The 18,819-nt window shown below is 39.3% G+C and overlaps 1 protein-coding gene across 2 annotated transcripts in view; it reads left to right on the forward strand.

Annotated features, from left to right (window-relative positions):
* The window catches only part of TTN (titin), a 275,309-nt gene that overhangs the window by 177,374 nt on the left and 79,116 nt on the right, over nucleotides 1-18,819 (forward strand). For both annotated transcript variants that reach the window (XM_045066923.1, XM_045066924.1), the window contains 36 exons: nucleotides 931-1,028; nucleotides 1,683-1,851; nucleotides 1,950-2,216; nucleotides 2,317-2,583; nucleotides 2,672-2,950; nucleotides 3,040-3,448; nucleotides 3,556-3,680; nucleotides 3,782-4,048; nucleotides 4,785-5,054; nucleotides 5,144-5,446; nucleotides 5,530-5,832; nucleotides 6,092-6,279; nucleotides 6,368-6,482; nucleotides 6,589-6,873; nucleotides 6,973-7,124; nucleotides 8,334-8,481; nucleotides 8,642-8,819; nucleotides 9,193-9,314; nucleotides 9,406-9,693; nucleotides 9,807-10,103; nucleotides 10,231-10,417; nucleotides 10,873-10,988; nucleotides 11,084-11,383; nucleotides 11,513-11,812; nucleotides 11,905-12,010; nucleotides 12,110-12,306; nucleotides 12,390-12,695; nucleotides 12,791-13,069; nucleotides 13,694-13,993; nucleotides 14,108-14,410; nucleotides 14,524-14,886; nucleotides 15,207-15,509; nucleotides 15,641-15,940; nucleotides 16,564-16,860; nucleotides 16,963-17,247; nucleotides 17,351-17,644. In XM_045066923.1, the coding sequence (XP_044922858.1) occupies nucleotides 931-1,028; nucleotides 1,683-1,851; nucleotides 1,950-2,216; nucleotides 2,317-2,583; nucleotides 2,672-2,950; nucleotides 3,040-3,448; nucleotides 3,556-3,680; nucleotides 3,782-4,048; nucleotides 4,785-5,054; nucleotides 5,144-5,446; nucleotides 5,530-5,832; nucleotides 6,092-6,279; nucleotides 6,368-6,482; nucleotides 6,589-6,873; nucleotides 6,973-7,124; nucleotides 8,334-8,481; nucleotides 8,642-8,819; nucleotides 9,193-9,314; nucleotides 9,406-9,693; nucleotides 9,807-10,103; nucleotides 10,231-10,417; nucleotides 10,873-10,988; nucleotides 11,084-11,383; nucleotides 11,513-11,812; nucleotides 11,905-12,010; nucleotides 12,110-12,306; nucleotides 12,390-12,695; nucleotides 12,791-13,069; nucleotides 13,694-13,993; nucleotides 14,108-14,410; nucleotides 14,524-14,886; nucleotides 15,207-15,509; nucleotides 15,641-15,940; nucleotides 16,564-16,860; nucleotides 16,963-17,247; nucleotides 17,351-17,644 (8,766 nt within the window). The remainder of the gene's footprint in view (nucleotides 1-930; nucleotides 1,029-1,682; nucleotides 1,852-1,949; nucleotides 2,217-2,316; nucleotides 2,584-2,671; nucleotides 2,951-3,039; nucleotides 3,449-3,555; nucleotides 3,681-3,781; nucleotides 4,049-4,784; nucleotides 5,055-5,143; nucleotides 5,447-5,529; nucleotides 5,833-6,091; nucleotides 6,280-6,367; nucleotides 6,483-6,588; nucleotides 6,874-6,972; nucleotides 7,125-8,333; nucleotides 8,482-8,641; nucleotides 8,820-9,192; nucleotides 9,315-9,405; nucleotides 9,694-9,806; nucleotides 10,104-10,230; nucleotides 10,418-10,872; nucleotides 10,989-11,083; nucleotides 11,384-11,512; nucleotides 11,813-11,904; nucleotides 12,011-12,109; nucleotides 12,307-12,389; nucleotides 12,696-12,790; nucleotides 13,070-13,693; nucleotides 13,994-14,107; nucleotides 14,411-14,523; nucleotides 14,887-15,206; nucleotides 15,510-15,640; nucleotides 15,941-16,563; nucleotides 16,861-16,962; nucleotides 17,248-17,350; nucleotides 17,645-18,819) is intronic.

Raw genomic sequence — 18,819 nt, forward strand, 5'->3', positions numbered from 1 at the left:
GCTTTTAGCAAATGAGAGAAGCTTCTTGGGTCTCCTTCTTCCCTTTGTCATCTCCTTTGCTGCCACACCAGGAAAGCTCAGCCACCATGAGCATATCTTCGATTCCACTGGCCAGCATTTGTGTCCCAGAGTTTCACTGATCAAGAACGATCATCCTGGGAAGGACTCACAAGGAGCCCTAAAAGGAGGAAGGACAAGGGGGCAGCCTTCTGATCCTACCCATCGGCTGACTTAATTCTGGAAATAAATGAAATGAGAGATATATAAAAAACAACAACAAATCACCCACCCATACAAAACACATTGCTTTGTTGCACTAATAGATGTCTGACTTATGTGTGACATCTTTGAAGCTGATTAAAAAAAAAGAAAGAAAGAAAAAAGCTAAGCATGTGTGATTTCAATTGCCTCTCAGCCATAGACAAGACTGGTTATAGCACTTCAAGCTGCATTATCACTGAATTCTGCTAATTTCTCCAAGATTATTATGTAGCCTGCCTTAAATAAAATAATGTTTCTTTGCTACTGGTGTTTCCTGTGACAGTATCAGGAAATGGTCTGATTTCTGGAGCAGTATCAAAGAGAACTTTCCTTCTCTGGAGGAGTATCAAAGAGAATTTTCCTTCTGGCCATCATTCAGGAGAACCTTGTTGATCATTGATAGGTTGTAGATACAGATATGTAATCTATTGGACATACAGTATGCCACATAGTTTTATGAAACCTACAGAGATGTGTTTAAAAAAAAAAAGCATCATATGTGAATGGCAGCTCTAAGTGCTTTCAAAGTCTGTTGTAGCCTGTTAAGATGGAAAGGCCCTGCAAAGGGCCAGAGTAAATTGTTACTTTGTACAAAGAGTACTCTGACAGCAAATGTCAGAGTAAATTACTAGAAACCTCATTTTGAATTCTGACGACCTTCTCTTACAGCTCCTCATGTGGAATTCTTAAGACCACTCACCGATCTTCAAGTTAAAGAAAAAGAAATGGCTCGGTTTGAGTGTGAAATTTCCCGAGAAAATGCTAAGGTCTGTGACTGTATGATTGCTGTCTTGTGTTGTCAGATACCTCTGTTCACTTTTGGCCCAGACAAAACAGGAAAAAAAAAAGGGAAAGTGAATCAGATCTGAGTATCACTTTGCTTCAGATTAAAGATTATTACTTTGGTGTGAAATGCATACTTGATCCCATTATTCTCCTTGTAGTATTATTCATTAACTATCACTTGAAAACCAATGGACTTACAATCAAGAGATTCAGATATTATTGGTTTGGGCCATATGAAATTGCTGTGTTCTAGGCTGAGAACAAATATCTGTAATTTCATGTGTTTCATTAACTACCATTGGCAAATCAGCTGTCTCAGTTTACACATCCAAAAACAAAGGACTTAGTCTACATGATACCTAAAGCCCTCTCTATGGCTCTCATATATGATCCCATTATCTTTAACAACTGGTAGCAGCATCACAGCAGCTAACTTAACAATAATGGAAGGAGTTTGTTCTTGCCCTTTTGGGTCTAGGTTATATTTGTATTTATCACTCTGGTTCTGCTTCACACCATAGTCCTGTTGGTTGTTTAAAAAAAAAAAAAACTCAGAATCCTAATTCCTCTTAAGGACACATAGGTGAAGGAACAATAAGAAAACTGAGAAAAGTGTCTATGTATCGCAAATATAGGTTCAGTGGTTTAAAGATGGTGCTGAAATCAAAAAGGGCAAAAAGTATGACATCATATCTAAGGGAGCCGTGCGCATTCTTGTCATCAACAAATGTCTACTGGATGATGAAGCAGAGTATTCCTGTGAAGTAAGGACAGCAAGAACTTCTGGCATGCTGACCGTACTGGGTAAGGGTGAAGTCTTTCTTTGCAGAAGTATATGTTTTGGGGAAAAAAATAATTTTCAGTTGAACTCAATGTTGTTGTTGTTGTTGTTATTCTTGCAGAAGAAGAAGCTGTCTTTACAAAAAATCTTGGCAACATTGAAGTTAATGAAGGAGACACTATAAAACTGGTTTGTGAAGTCTCCAAGCCTGGAGCAGAAGTGGTTTGGTACAAAGGGGATGAAGAGATCATTGAAACAGGAAGATACGAAATCCTTACCGAAGGACGAAAGAGAATCCTAATCATTCAGAACGCTCACCTTGAGGATGCCGGCAGCTACAACTGCCGACTCCCAAGTTCTCGAACTGATGGCAAAGTCAAAGTCCACGGTAGGAAAATTACAATAAATCATATTTTAAGAATTCATACTTGATGCATATAAGGAACAGAAGCTGAAGTTTTTAATACCTTGCAACTTCTTCTTTCCAGAACTCGCTGCTGAATTTCTCTCAAAGCCTCAGAACCTTGAAATACTTGAAGGAGAAAAGGCTGAATTTGTCTGCACTATATCAAAGGAAAGCTTTGAAGTCCAGTGGAAGAGGGATGATAAGACACTTGAATCAGGAGACAAATATGACATTATTGCTGATGGCAAAAAGAGGATCCTGGTTGTGAAAGATGCCACATTACAAGATATGGGCACTTACGTAGTCATGGTTGGAGCCGCGAGAGCAGCAGCTCACTTGACAGTAATTGGTAAGTTGGTTTTAGCTTCTTGGGTTTGCTTCCAGTTGCCTCTATGTCGGTCCTTCTTCATACTCTAAGAATTGTCGGTTGCTTTCAGAAAAACTCAGGATCATAGTTCCTCTAAAGGACACTCGTGTAAAGGAACAACAAGAAGTCGTCTTCAACTGTGAAGTCAATACAGAAGGTGCCAAAGCCAAATGGTTCAGAAATGAAGAGGCCATATTTGATAGTTCAAAATACATCATTCTGCAAAAAGACCTGGTCTACACACTCAGAATTAGAGATGCACGATTAGATGATCAAGCCAATTACAGTGTGTCTCTGACCAATCACAGAGGTGAAAATGTTAAGAGTGCTGCTAATCTGATAGTAGAAGGTAAGTCACTTATGTAGTATCAACAATAGTTTTTAAATCAGTATCTACTCTGAACACAGTTAAAGTCAACATTTTCTCCTTTACAACAGAGGAAGACCTGAAGATTATTGAGCCTCTTAAAGATATTGAAACAATGGAGAAGAAAACTGTCACATTCTGGTGCAAGGTGAATCGCCTCAACGTAACCCTGAAGTGGACCAGAAATGGAGAAGAGGTGCCTTTAGACAACCGTGTTTCATACAGAATTGATAAATATAAGCACTCTCTAATCATTAAAGACTGTGGCTTCCCAGATGAGGGTGAATACATGGTCACGGCTGGACAAGATAAATCTGTTGCTGAGCTTCTGATCATAGAAGCCCCGACGGAATTTGTAGAGCCCTTAGAAGACCAGACAGTCACTGAGTTTGATGATGCGGTCTTCTCCTGCCAGCTCTCCAGAGAGAAGGCAAATGTGAAATGGTACAGAAATGGGAGAGAAATCAAAGAAGGCAAAAAGTAAGTGAGAGCCTCTTAAGTTCTGTTTCTGGAACTACCTGTACATGTGTGACGACTCAGTGATCATTAGGCTGAGCAATAAGCAATAATTCAATCTCTTCTCTCAGATACAAATTTGAAAAAGATGGAAAGATACATAGACTCATTATAAAAGACTGCAGGCTGGATGATGAATGTGAATATGCTTGTGGAGTAGAAGACAGAAAATCTCGAGCCAGACTTTTTGTGGAAGGTACGTACTGAGTGCAAGGACAATTTTAATATTAGTACCAGCCTTTAAAGGTCGTTAACTCAAGTGCAAACGTTAGTATTCATTTTATATTTTCTTTTCAGAAATCCCTGTTGAGATCATCAGGCCTCCCCAGGATATTCTGGAAGCCCCTGGTGCCGATGTTGTCTTTTTGGCTGAGCTCAACAAAGATAAGGTGGAAGTACAGTGGCTAAGAAATAACATGGTCATTGTTCAGGGTGACAAACACCAGATGATGAGTGAAGGAAAGGTACACAGGCTACAGATTTGTAATATTCAACCTCGTGACCAGGGTGAATACAGATTTATTGCCAAAGACAAAGAAGCCAGAGCTAAGCTAGAACTGGCAGGTAAATCCCTTTCTTTTGTGTTCAGTTATCCTTACAATATCACAGATACTCTGTAAGTTTCAGATTTCACAATTAATTAGATAATGCTTGTGAAACCTTTTATTTCTGCTAGGCTCTACCCACGTCTAACTATTCTAATGTCTCTTACCACAAAGTGTCCTGAATAAGAGGTCATTGATAGCTTCTTCTTTATGTGTTAGAACCTTGAACAGGTGCTGGCACATGGTAGCTGTTCATTATTTCCTAGAAGTAACATATTGCCCTGAAATTCATCCCCAAAAACCTCGACCCAGAGAAAGCTCTGGTCTCTTCTATTTTCCAAACCCCTCTGGACCGTCTTAGGTCTGTTCTCATCCTGACTCAAGCTTCCAAGACATCCTTATGGGTTGTCATTCTGAAAAAGCCAGTTTCCCTTGTACATAAAATTCTGTCTGGTTTATCTTGAACTAAGACATGCCTACTTTATAAAAACAAACAAATATGTTTTGTTCTATATTTAGTTCTCCATTATTATTTTTGGCAAAGAAGGGAGATTTTACAGTTTTATATCAGCCTTAATCCTCTGTTCTCAAGTCTGACAATTTGCAAAGATGCCCTCTCTGCTCTAAAGTTATTGTGATATACTTCCAAGGTTATGTAACCAATATTTGCTAACAAATATATAGCAAAGAAGCTGTGGTATAGCTAGACTGTAATGCATAACTCAGAAGCATTCACATGTTCTTTTTCTCACCAGCTGCACCTAAAATCAAGACAGGTGACCAAGATCTTGTGGTTGACGTTGGCCAGCCTCTGACAATGGTGGTGCCCTATGATGCCTACCCTAAAGCAGAAGCTGAGTGGTTTAAAGAAAATGAACCTCTGTCTTCAAAAACTGTTGATACTACAGCTGAACAAACTTCTTTCAGAATTTTAGAAGCTAAGAAAGGAGACAAAGGAAGGTATAAAATTGTGCTTCAGAACAAACATGGAAAAGCAGAAGGATTCATCAATTTAAAAGTTATTGGTAAGCCCTTGCATCACTTGGACTTGATTGGCAAAGCACAACCAAAAGCATGGTAACACAGTAAAAAAATTTTCATACGTGAATTTCAGATGTTCCAGGGCCAGTACGTAACTTGGAAGTGACGGAAACATTTGATGGTGAAGTAAGCCTCAGCTGGGAAGAGCCATTAACTGATGGTGGAAGCAAAATCATAGGTTATGTTGTTGAAAGACGGGACATCAAAAGGAAGACGTGGGTTTTGGCCACGGATCGTGCGGACAGTTGTGAGTTTACTGTCACTGGACTACAAAAAGGTGGAGTTGAGTACCTGTTCCGTGTCAGTGCAAGGAACAGAGTTGGCACTGGTGAACCAGTAGAAACTGACAATCCTGTGGAAGCAAGGAGTAAATATGGTAAGAAGTTTTTAAGTAAATTGCAAACGAGCTTATCTTTGCTTTTATCCCTGATTTAACCTAAAGCCATGTTTTCTTCTTAGATGTTCCCGGCCCTCCTTTGAACGTAGCCATCACTGATATAAATAGATTTGGGGTCTCACTGACATGGGAGCCACCAGAGTATGATGGAGGAGCTGTGATTACAAACTACGTTATTGAATTAAGAGATAAGACTTCTATCAGATGGGACACTGCTATGACAGTGAGAGCTGAAGACCTGTCTGCAACTGTCACCGATGTGGTGGAAGGACAGGAGTACAGTTTCCGGGTCAGAGCCCAAAATCGAATTGGAGTTGGGAAACCAAGTGCAGCCACACCCTTTGTCAAAGTTGCTGATCCAATTGGTAAGCCCATCAAAAAAAGGAAATAATTACTCCATGAAATCTAGAAATTAGGCCTATTAATTAAAATAAAGTTATTGAGAAGGTAGGACATCAGAAAGACATGAACAAAATCACAGAAATCTAGACTGTGCCTACTTAATTCAGTAAATTCAATAAACCTGATAATAGGGATAATGGGGATAATAGAAATGATTATACATTATCTTAATAAATTGTCACTGAATTAAATGGTGTGCTCCAACTCTTTCTTCCATTCCAGAGAGACCAAGTCCTCCTGTGAACCTAAATTCCTCAGATCAGACTCAGTCGTCAGTTCAACTTACATGGGAGCCTCCTCTGAAAGATGGAGGAAGCCCAATATTGGGTTATATAATTGAGCGATGTGAAGAAGGAAAAGATAATTGGATTCGTTGCAATAAGAGACTTGTCCCTGAACTGACTTACAAGGTAGGGAATTTGCATCTGTAAAAACATTTGGTGTATGATCATGGACTTAAATGCACATGTTTTTACAACTGCTGATTCATTACTTCAGGTTACTGGATTACAAAAAGGAGATAAATATTTATACCGAGTGTCTGCAGAAAATGAAGCTGGTGTTTCAGATCCATCTGAAATTCTTGGTCCTCTTACTGCTGATGATGCATTTGGTAAGTGGATATTCTGTTTTTAGATTTGGGAATAGCATGTAGCTACTTCAGGGTACCAGGGCCTTAAATATAGTACTAGAAACTCATTAATTTTTCTTCTTGGTAGTTGAACCAACAATGGATTTAAGTGCATTCAAAGATGGTCTGGAAGTTATTGTCCCGCATCCTATCACGATCCTGGTTCCAAGTACAGGCTATCCAAGGCCAAGTGCAACCTGGTCTTTTGGAGATAAAGTACTAGAAGCAGGGGACCGTGTGAAAATTAAAACCTTATCTGCCTATGCTGAACTTGTCATTTCTCCAAGTGAACGTCCAGACAAGGGCATTTATACACTGAAATTAGAAAATCGTGTGAAAGCAATTTCTGGGGAAATTGATGTCAATGTAATTGGTAAGTACCTAAACTTTTGTTATATAAGGTGACTTGACAGTATTAACACATACTGGTTCAAGCTATTACCTATATTGATTTCTGACTACATTTTCTCAGCTCGCCCAAGTGCTCCCAAAGAGCTGAAATTTAGTGACATAACCAGAGACTCGGTACATTTGACTTGGGAACCACCAGATGATGATGGAGGAAGTCCACTAACAGGATATGTTGTTGAAAAGCGAGAAGTCAGCCGGAAAACATGGACTAAAGTGAGTTTTGAGCAGCAATGAGCCATCTCCAGAAAAAAGAGTTGGGGAAAGCCCAGCATGCTGGGATGCCATGAAAAGTTTATATGGTTTCCCTTTGCCTTGCTAAAAATGAACCACAAATACAAAAAAAAAAAAAAAAAAAAAAATGAACCACAAACTTAATGAGGTAGTTCAACCAAGGTTTGGTATAATTGCCTTATTTTATGCCTTACCAAATTTTCTACTAAGTTCATGAAAAAATAAAACTTAACCTTTTCATTTCATACCTGATAAGTACCCAATATGGCCTATTAAGCTATAAGCCATTCTAAGGACACTAAGCACATGACTCCCTGGTGGTCAGACTTCTCATGCTACTAGATTATCCTAATTGGCCCAATCTACCCTTTTTTTTCCTCCTCATTTTGTTACTATTATTTACTCAATACTCAGTATTGTTTTTTACCTTGATTTAAAACCATATTTCTAGGGGCACCTACGTGGCTCAGTCAGTTAAGCAATCTGTCTTCAGCTCAGGTCATGATCCCAGGGCACTGGGATCAAGCCCAGCATTGTTGGGGAGGGGGGTGGCCCCTGCTCAGCAGGGAGTCTGCTTTTCCCTTTCACTCTGCCCCTGCCCCTGCTCATTCTCTCACAAGCATTCTCTAATAAAAAAAAATTTTTTTAAAAAATCTTTAAAATCATGTTTCCAGTAACCAAGCTAGTGGAAAGAATCAATACCTTTTTGCCATCAGTATCTTTTTGCCACCTTTTTTTAAAATTTATTTTTTATTTATTTTCAGCATAACAGTATTTATTATTTTTGCACCACACCCAGTGCTCCATGCAATCCGTGCCCTCCATAATGCCCACAACCTGGTACCCCAACCTCCCACCACCCTGCCACTTCAAACCCCTCAGATTGTTTTTCAGACAATCTGAGGGGTTTTTGCCACCTTTTTAAAATTACTTTTTCAGTGTTCCAAAATTCATTGTTTATGCCCCACACCCAGTGCTCCATGCAATTTGTTCCCTCCATACACTAGGAGAGTTTCACCTTAATATCCTAGGTTTAAAATGTTATGTGTCTTCTCTACAGCTTTTTCCTTAGTATGAAATAATCCTTACCATTCAAAAACAATTTCTATTTGTATCCCTGTTCATGATAAAAAGCTTTTGACTCAGGCAAAGGGTTTTTGGGAGACAAGTAACTGTATTTCTTCGTCCCAGGTTACAGACTCCGTGACTGACCTAGAATTCACAGTTCCAGATCTTGTTCAAGGAAAAGAGTATTTATTTAAAGTCTGTGCTCGTAACAAATGTGGCCCTGGAGAACCTGCATATGTTGATGAACCTGTAAATATGTCAGTTCCTGCAAGTGAGTACATTCTTGGCAATGTATTGTCTAGCCTCTTATTACCATTTTTGCTTTTAGACCTGGATTCAAAGTTATGGGGAGTGGGGAATGGCACGGGTTGGTAACATGAAGATTTCATAGATGACCTAGCTAAGACTGAATCTCATTAAAATGTTTATAGCGGTACCTGACCCACCAGAGAATGTTAAATGGAGAGACCGAACAGCCAACAGCATCTTCCTAACATGGGATCCACCTAAACATGATGGTGGCTCACGCATCACAGGCTACATAGTTGAAAAATGTCCACGTGGCTCAGATCGATGGGTTGCCTGTGGAGAACCAGTTGCAGAAACAAAGTAGGTTTTCATAATTATTTTTATTTTTATGTTTTATATATTTATTTTATATTTATATTTAATATCTATATATGTTTTTAACTATAATTACAGCACACGAGTAAATGTTTCATCTTACTAAAATGAGTGCTTTTCTTTTAGAAAATCTGTTACTTTTTTTCACTCAGAATTCCCCTGGTGTGCCTGTCCAATTTTAAAAAGTGCTGCTGAACTTATCCCTTCTCCAAGGTTTTCATTACTTGCAATACTGAAGCAACCTAGAATTAATTTAAGGAGTAGTATTTTGTCAAGAGTAGGTATACATTTTAGAAAGATTATGAATACTACAGATTATGTGCATTATCGTAAAATATCCTGTTTTGTTTTCTGATAGAATGGAAGTGACTGGTCTTGAAGAAGGCAAATGGTATGCATACCGTGTGAAGGCCTTAAACCGGCAAGGTCCTAGCAAACCAAGCAAACCCACAGATGAAATCCAGGCGGTGGATACACAGGGTATGTATGTTGGGGTTTGTGTTATTAACCAGGCCTCTGCCTTTAATTGTTTGATCTTGCTAACATTGTAAAAAATCTTTTCCCATTTTAGAGGCTCCAGAAATTTTCCTTGATGTGAAGCTGCTCGCTGGTCTCACCGTAAAAGCAGGAACGAAGATCGAACTTCCTGCCACTGTAACTGGAAAACCGGAACCTCAAATAACTTGGACGAAGGCCGATATGCTTCTGAAGCAGGACAAAAGAATCAGCATTGAAAACGTTCCTAAGAAATCCACAGTGACTATCTTGGATAGTAAGAGAAGTGACACCGGCACATACATCATCGAGGCTGTGAATGTCTGTGGTCGGGCCACTGCAGTGGTCGAAGTGAACGTCTTGGGTGAGTGAGGCTGTCATTTCAAAAATGGGCAAAATCATTGCAGTTACTCCTTAAAAACAAACGGATTTTTTATAAAAATGCTTTTTTTCCTGAGTGTGTAATCTCCTCCACAGACAAACCTGGACCACCAGCTGCTTTTGACATCACAGATGTGACCAACGAATCATGCCTTCTAACATGGAACCCACCACGTGATGATGGTGGATCTAAAATCACAAACTATGTTGTGGAGAGAAGAGCGACCGACAGCGAAGTGTGGCACAAGCTTTCATCAACTGTCAAGGATACAAACTACAAGGCAACCAAATTAACACCTAACAAAGAATACATCTTCAGAGTTGCTGCAGAAAACATGTACGGTGTTGGTGAACCAGTTCAGGCCTCTCCAATAATAGCTAAATTTCAGTTTGGTAAGTTTCTCATTAATCTGTTGACCAAAATTGTTAAAAAAAAGAAAGATTCTTGTGTCAAACTTAGATTTAAGTGTCATTTTTATATATAGGACATGTAACACTTATATCCTTGTTCTGCCTATAGATCCACCTGGACCTCCAACTCGCCTTGAACCTTCTGATATCACTAAAGATGCAGTTACTCTCACATGGTGTGAGCCAGACGATGATGGTGGCAGCCCAATCACTGGATACTGGGTTGAAAGATTAGATCCTGATTCCGATAAATGGGTCAGATGCAATAAGATGCCAGTAAAGGACACAACATTTAGGTATGTCCAGTATCTCCATCAAGATGTTAAGATAGCAGTATATACAATTTTTCATTCTTTAGCATTCCTTTTGATTATACCTTCTTACACATTACCATAAAATTTTAAATTATTTTTATATTTATTTTTTATATTTAATTTTATTTAATTTTTACATTTATATTACCACATAATTTCAAAAATGATGTAAATTCCATTCCAGGACACATTTCTTCATTTCTTTACTGCCTTTCTGTAAGTTGCAAAGTGGTCTTCTAGTATATTATGAGGAGCACTATTACAGATGCTATAATTACACTGGTACATTTGACCAAATATGAGTTTATAATGAAATATTTTCAGTTAAATTTCAATATCAGTCATTTACAATTAAAATAAATTAGCCCCGTCAGAGTAAAATACACAGAGGCTTCTGCTGATCATGGTATCCAATTCATCCTTTGTCTCTAATTCAGAGTGAAAGGTCTCACAAATAAGAAAAAATACAGATTCCGTGTTTTGGCTGAGAATCTTGCTGGACCTGGAAAACCAAGTAGATCAACGGAACCAATCTTAATAAAGGATCCAATAGGTATTATTTACATATCCTTCTGTGGTTATTTTGAAGCTCCTATTAATTTCTTTTTTGACAAACTTAAATAATGGTTTCCTTTCATTGGTTTGCAGATCCTCCATGGCCTCCTGGAAAACCAACTGTGAAAGATGTAGGCAAAACATCATTGATGTTGAACTGGACAAAGCCAGAACATGATGGAGGGGCAAAGATTGAGTCTTATGTCATTGAAATGCTAAAGACCGGAACAGATGACTGGGTCCGAGTGGCTGAAGGTGTTCCCACCACTCAGCATTTGCTCACCGGTCTCATGGAAGGACAGGAATACTCATTCCGAGTTAGAGCTGTGAACAAGGCCGGGGAAAGTGAGCCCAGTGAACCCAGTGACCCTGTGCTTTGCAGGGAAAAACTATGTAAGTCACTCTTGATGTTTAAGGTATATGAATTCTTCTAAAGTATATCTGAGGACTACAGGACTACTAGATTCATTGAAGACTGAATATTGGACAATTCAAAAATTGAATTCTCTTTTTCTTCTTCAGATCCTCCATCACCACCTCGCTGGCTTGAAGTTATTAATATCACAAAAAATACAGCAGACCTTAAGTGGACAGTTCCTGAGAAAGATGGAGGGTCCCCCATCACAAACTACATTGTGGAAAAGAGAGACGTGAGGCGAAAAGGCTGGCAAACGGTGGACACTACTGTCAAGGACACGAAGTGCACAGTAACCCCACTGACAGAGGGCTCTTTATACGTGTTCCGGGTTGCTGCAGAAAATGCCATAGGACAAAGTGACTACTGTGAAATTGAGGACTCTGTCCTGGCCAAAGACACCTTTAGTATGTTCTCTAGCTTCATCTTTGTGATACCATTTGTAGTAGATTACCACTTCCCCTCTGGTTTTTCTAACCACTGAATATTTTGCTTCTAGCCACCCCTGGTCCACCATACGCTCTGGCAGTGGTTGATGTAACCAAGCGACATGTTGACTTGAAGTGGGAACCACCAAAAAATGATGGTGGACGACCAATACAGAGGTAGAATTTTAATTAATTCACAAAGAAAATCTGTACTCAGCTGAACATTCTTAACTTTGTTTTCCCTATTAATGCTAATAAAATGCTTTATTTCAATAGATACATCATTGAGAAGAAAGAAAAGTTAGGCACCCGTTGGGTGAAAGCTGGAAAGACCTCAGGACCTGACTGTAACTTCAGAGTAACTGATGTCATTGAAGGAACAGAGGTCCAGTTTCAGGTTCGGGCAGAAAATGAAGCTGGAGTTGGTCACCCAAGTGAACCCACAGAAATCCTGGCAATTGAAGATCCAACAAGTAAGTAGTATCAGTTATGTGAAGGATATTGTCTACAGCTTGATGATGAGATCACGGATGTGAATCGTTCACTCTTTTTTCAGGTCCTCCTTCACCTCCTCTTGACTTGCATGTGACTGATGCTGGGCGAAAGCACATTGCTATCGCCTGGAAGCCTCCAGAGAAAAATGGTGGAAGTCCTATTATAGGATACCATGTTGAAATGTGCCCAGTAGGCACTGAGAAATGGATGCGAGTTAATTCCCGCCCAATAAAAGACTTGAAGTTCAAAGTTGAAGAAGGTGTTGTTCCTGACAAGGAGTACGTTCTGAGAGTGAGAGCTGTCAATGCTGTTGGTGTCAGTGAGCCATCTGAGATCTCTGAAAACGTAGTTGCCAAAGACCCAGACTGTAAGAACACAGTTTCTTTTATAATTAATAAAACAGGCTTTGCTTACACATTGCACTTTGATGTACCTTTTTTCCCTCTTTTCAATATCTCACAGGCAAGCCAACAATTGATATGGAGACACATGACATTGTTGTCATTGAAGGTGAAAAGTTACGCATTCCTGTTCCCTTCCGAGCTGTCCCAGTTCCAACTGTTAGTTGGCATAAAGATGGTAAAGAAGTCAAAGCAAGTGACAGATTAACAATGAAGAATGATCACATCTCTGCACACCTTGAAGTTCCCAAGAGTGTCCATGCAGATGCTGGAGTTTATACCATTACGCTGGAGAACAAGCTTGGCTCAGCAACTGGCTCAATCAATGTCAAAGTCATAGGTAATCATTCTTTGATGAAATATGAGATACTCTTCTTCACATGTTAGGAAAATTAATTAACTTCACAGTGTTAGTATAAAGGGTTTCATGGGTTAGCTATTTATAAACTAAGTGTCCTTCCAGATTATTTCTTCCTATACGAGAAGCAAAGCAATTATAGACGTGAAATTTCCAGTTAAAAATCTGATTAAACTAATTCACTTCTGTTGTAATTACTGGCATGTGAAGTACTAAATAAAAGAGTACACCCCCCAAAAGTTTTAATTGCCAATACTCATTCATAATTGTATTTATATTTTTCCATAGTGTTTTCACCAGGATCAGTAACATTTTCTATCTTGTCCCATGCAGATGGTATTTAGAAATTTATGTGTGGAGAAATTTGTGTGTGGAGAGTCTTTGTTAGCCCTTCTGAGTCTTTGTTTGGAATAAAGACTCAGGAGGGCTACTGACATTTAGTAATTGGGGGCCAAGGATGCTAAATGGCCTGCAATGTATGGGGGAATACTCCAGCACATCAAAGGTTATCCCACCCAAAATGTGACTAGTCACATTTAGAAAAAGTGTACTATAACATGCTGACTATTCGTCTTACAATAATAAGTGTCATTTTATTTCTAACAGGCCTACCTGGACCGTGCAAAGATATTAAAGCAAGTGACGTGACCAAGAGTTCTTGTAAATTAACCTGGGAACCTCCAGAATATGATGGTGGAAGCCCAATCCTCCATTATGTCCTGGAACGCAGAGAGGCTGGGAGGAGGACATATATACCAGTCATGTCTGGTGAGAACAAACTGTCTTGGACCGTAAAAGATCTGATACCAAATGGTGAATACTTCTTCCGTGTTAAAGCTGTCAACAAGATTGGTGGAGGCGAATATATTGAACTGAAAAACCCAGTCATTGCTCAAGATCCAAAGCGTAAGTTTGGGCATGGTTGGAATATAGCTAGGAATTAATATGCAATTTTTTAATTTTAAAAAGTGGGTTTATATTATACATGTACATATTAACAGGTTTTTTCTTATTCTTCAGAGCCTCCTGATCCACCTGTGGATGTTGAGGTTCATAATCCTACAGCTAAGGCAATGACCATTACGTGGAAGCCACCTTTGTACGATGGAGGAAGCAAAATCATGGGTTACATCATAGAAAAGATTGCTAAGGGTGAAGACAAATGGAAGAGATGCAATGAACACCTGGTACCAGTCCTGACCTACACAGCAAAAGGACTTGAAGAGGGAAAGGAATACCAATTCCGAGTGCGAGCAGAAAATGCTGCTGGCATTAGTGAACCTTCTCGGGCCACTCCTCCAACGAAAGCTGTAGATCCTATTGGTAAGTTTCATTTAATGGGGTGGCCACTGTCCCATTGTATAGTAAAAAAGAATAATGTCTTGTCAGATGTTTTGATCAGAACTAAAAGCAATTACTGTCTTTAATCCTTACAGATGCCCCGAAGGTCATTTTGAGAACCAGCCTTGAGGTGAAACGAGGTGATGAAATAGCCCTCGATGCAACCATCTCTGGGTCTCCTTACCCAGCTATTACATGGCTAAAGGATGAAAAAGTCATTACACCGGAAGAAATAAAGAAGCGAGCAGCACCCACAATTAGGAGGAAGAAGGGTGAAGTTCAAGAAGAAGAACCATTTGTCCTCCCTCTGACAGAACGTTTGAGTATCGACAACAGTAAAAAAGGAGAGTCTCAGCTACGTGTCCGAGATTCTCTCCGACCTGACCACGGCGTGTATATGATCAAAGCTGAAAATGACCATGGCACTGCCAAAGCTCCCTGTACTGTCTGTGTGCTAGGTGAGTAGGCAAAACAACACTTCTCAATAAAAGGAAGTCTAGGGAAGAGTTTTAGTAAGATATAAAAAGGGGGTTTGGGCCAGGGGGTAGGGGTATCAAAGAAGTAGGAAATAGCTTCAGCAAGCTATCCTCTGACCCATTTTTCCTCCTGGCTATGTAAACTAAATCACCCAAGCTTGTTGTTTATTAGCTAGTGTGGTATGAAGACTGGTGTAGAAAAACACAGAAGTTTGTGTTAAAGGGGCATGCTGACATGGACGTTTTTCATAACCACCGCTTCTACACAAATTTTTAATCATTGTTGTCTTTTGAAACATTAGATACACCAGGACCACCAATCAACTTTGTATTTGAAGATATTAGAAAGAACTCTGTCCTCTGCAAATGGGAACCACCCCTTGATGATGGTGGCAGTGAAATTATAAACTACACTTTGGAAAAGAAAGACAAGACAAAACCTGACTCAGAGTGGATTACTGTCACTGCAACACTTAGACACTGCAAATATTCAGTGACAAAACTAATTGAAGGAAAAGAGTACCTCTTTCGTGTAAGAGCTGAAAACAGGTTTGGGCCTGGACCACCATGTGTTTCCAAACCACTTACAGCCAAAGATCCATTTGGTAAGGTTCTTTTAGCATCTACACTTTGCCTTTTTATCATATGCATGGGTATATACATTACCATAGCTTTTAAACTTGAATTTTTATGATACTAGGGAATTAATTCAAATATGCAATTTTTTTTTTATCAGAACCGCCCGATGCACCCGACAAGCCCATTGTAGAAGATGTTACCAAAAACAGTATGCTCGTGAAATGGAATGAACCAAAAGATAATGGAAGTCCCATCTTGGGTTATTGGCTTGAAAAACGAGAGGTTAATAGTACACACTGGTCTCGTGTCAACAGAAGCCTTCTGAATTCTTTGAAAACCAATGTAGAAGGCCTATTAGAAGGACTCACTTATGTCTTCAGAGTATGTGCCGAAAATGCAGCTGGCCCCGGAAAGTTCAGTCCCCCTTCAGATCCCAAAACAGCACATGATCCAATCTGTAAGTAATTTCTCATGAAGAGAGTGGGGTACAACATGGTGACTATAATTAAGTCACTTAATTAAGTACTATATTATATGTTTGAAAGTGAAGAGAGTAGATCTTGCATGTTAACACTAAAAAAAAGAAAAATGATAATTGTGTAAGGGGATGAAGGTGTAAACCAACACTGTGGTAATCATCTTGCAACATACGTGTCAGATTATCATGTTGTATACCTTAAACTTACCAAAAAAGTGGAGGATGCCTGGGTGGCTCAGTTGGTTAAGCAGCTGCCTTCAGCTCAGGTCATGATCCCAGGGTCCTGGAATTGCCTCTCCCTCTCCCTGCTACTCCGCCTGCTTGTGCTCGCTCTCTGTCAAATAAATAAAATTAAAATTTAAAAAAATTAAAGAAACTTATCCTCCCCAAAAAACAAGCAAAATATTAACAATGACTACAGACACATGCTAAGGTCACAAAGTAAAATTTTAAACATCTATAAATATAACTTAAAAATTTCACAAAGCAGTACTTACCCATACTACCTGCAATGCATTCTGGAAAAAAGTGGATAGAGTAAGTTATTGTGCATTTTAAAAGCTTCAGTGAGTTCTGATTTGTGTAACTGCATTCATTTCCAGCTCCACCTGGGCCACCTGTCCCAAAAGTCACGGACACAAGCTCTACAACTATTGATCTAGAATGGGAACCCCCAGCTTTCAATGGTGGGGGGGAAATTATTGGCTACTTTGTCGATAAGCAGCTGGTTGGCACAAATGAATGGTCACGCTGCACAGAGAAGATGATCAAGAATCGTCAGTACACCGTCAAAGAAATCCGAGAGGGTGCCGATTATAAACTTCGAGTGAGTGCTGTCAACGCTGCAGGTGAAGGACCACCAGGAGAGACAGGACCTGTTACTGTGGCTGAACCACAAGGTAACCTAAGAGTTCCCTAGATAAGATTATGGATATTTTCCTAGTAGGAGACTTTTCCCCTATCTTTCTTGGGCTAACGTATTACTGTTCTCTTTAAAACAGAGCCTCCAACTGTGGAACTAGATGTTTCTGTCAAAGCTGGGATACAAATAATGGCTGGGAAGACACTCAGAATTCCAGCTGTGGTGACTGGGCGTCCGGTGCCTACCAGAGTATGGACCATAGAAGAAGGGGAGCTAGATAAAGACCGCGTTGTAATAGAGAACGTTGGAACCAAATCTGAGCTAATTATCAAGAATGCATTGAGAAAAGACCATGGCAGATATGTGATTACAGCTACTAATAGCTGTGGTTCCAAATTTGCAGCAGCCAGGGTAGAAGTTTTTGGTAAGGAATGTTACGTGGATTTTCAGAGGGTTTTCCCAAGTAACACAATTTATCGCATTGATTTTTTATGTTTGCCTGTTTGTTTGTTAATTTTATTTTATAGATGTTCCTGGACCAGTTCTTGACTTAAAACCTGTTGTTACAAATAGAAAGATGTGTTTACTTAACTGGTCTGATCCAGCAGATGATGGAGGAAGTGAAATCACAGGATTCATTATTGAAAGAAAAGATGCTAAGATGCATACCTGGAGACAACCAATTGAGACTGAGAGATCTAAATGTGACATCACAGGTCTCATTGAGGGCCAAGAATATATGTTCCGTGTGATTGCCAAGAACAAGTTTGGCTGCGGCCCTCCTGTTGAAATAGGACCAATTCTTGCAGTGGATCCACTGGGTAAAGGAGGTTTTCGTTGTGTTTTCTTTGTGTTTGCTTCTAGTTATGTCATTTAGCTATTGAGCCTTATGGCTTTGAACTCCCCAACAGTCCCATGATCTATACCTAGAGAGTGATAAGAAAGGTAAATCAAGTAACTATTAGCAACTTTAAGAATACCGTTTTTGCTATGATTTCAATGTCATTTTTGGCTCACTGTAATTTTTGCACAATCCATGCACAGTTTTGTGTACTGAAAAATCTGAATCTAGTGAAGCTTAGCAATAACCTAAAAATAGTTAGAAATTCTACATCTCTGCAATAGAACGCCCTGGAATAATTCATTTAATACTTCCATAGTTAAAGGGAATTCACTATTTTTAAAAGAGTACGGGATAGACAACAGCCTTAGAATAAATGCCTTAGTCTTCCTTTAGTCCTCAGGTAGTCTCCACACTGGAAGGATATGGAGACCCAGAATCAGAAAAAGCCACCAGAGAATAGAAATCTAACCAAAGGAAATATCCTTAAACAATATGAACAAATGTGAAATCCTAAAATCGCACACACTTGGAAATGCATCCTGACATCCCAACCAAGAAAGCAAAATTTGTGAGGATGACCCATTCCCCAAGAAACAGAGGCTTTATTCCTCCTCCACCACCACCACCCTACCAACCAAAAAAGGGAAATTATAAACTCACTGTGACAGCTCATTTCAGATACATCTACTGTATGTCAAGTTTTACCAGAGGTATCAGGACAGAGCTGAGCTTCCACCACAAAGCTCAGCTTCTGGTTGTAGTAACAGTCAACAAAAGGGATCAGGTCTAGTTTTAGCATTCACACTTATTCTTTGTTGTGTCCTTTGGGTGCAAAACTACAGCAGCATTACATAAATTCTCTTTCCATTCCATTTTAAACCCACACTTAGAAGAACTTGGTTCAAAGTTCAGTAGACCTATCTACTGTCTATTAATAAAGAAAACACTTTGATCTCAGCTGGTCATCCAAAGCAAAACTTCACAGACATTCTCTTTTACTTCATTAGGATTAGAAGCTTTCCCAGTGACTGAGCTATAAAAGATCTAAAATGGTAAAAATAGCAAAGGCGTACATATCTTTTATTTCTAATCAAGAATTTTGACTGTAAACCTCACTAAGAGAAAGTCTGCCTATTATGAATGCCTATCATT

The sequence above is a fragment of the Mustela putorius genome, unplaced genomic scaffold (assembly GCF_011764305.1).
Source record: "Mustela putorius furo isolate JIRA1106 unplaced genomic scaffold, ASM1176430v1.1 tig00003869_pilon_pilon_pilon, whole genome shotgun sequence".
Lineage (NCBI taxonomy): Eukaryota > Metazoa > Chordata > Mammalia > Carnivora > Mustelidae > Mustela > Mustela putorius.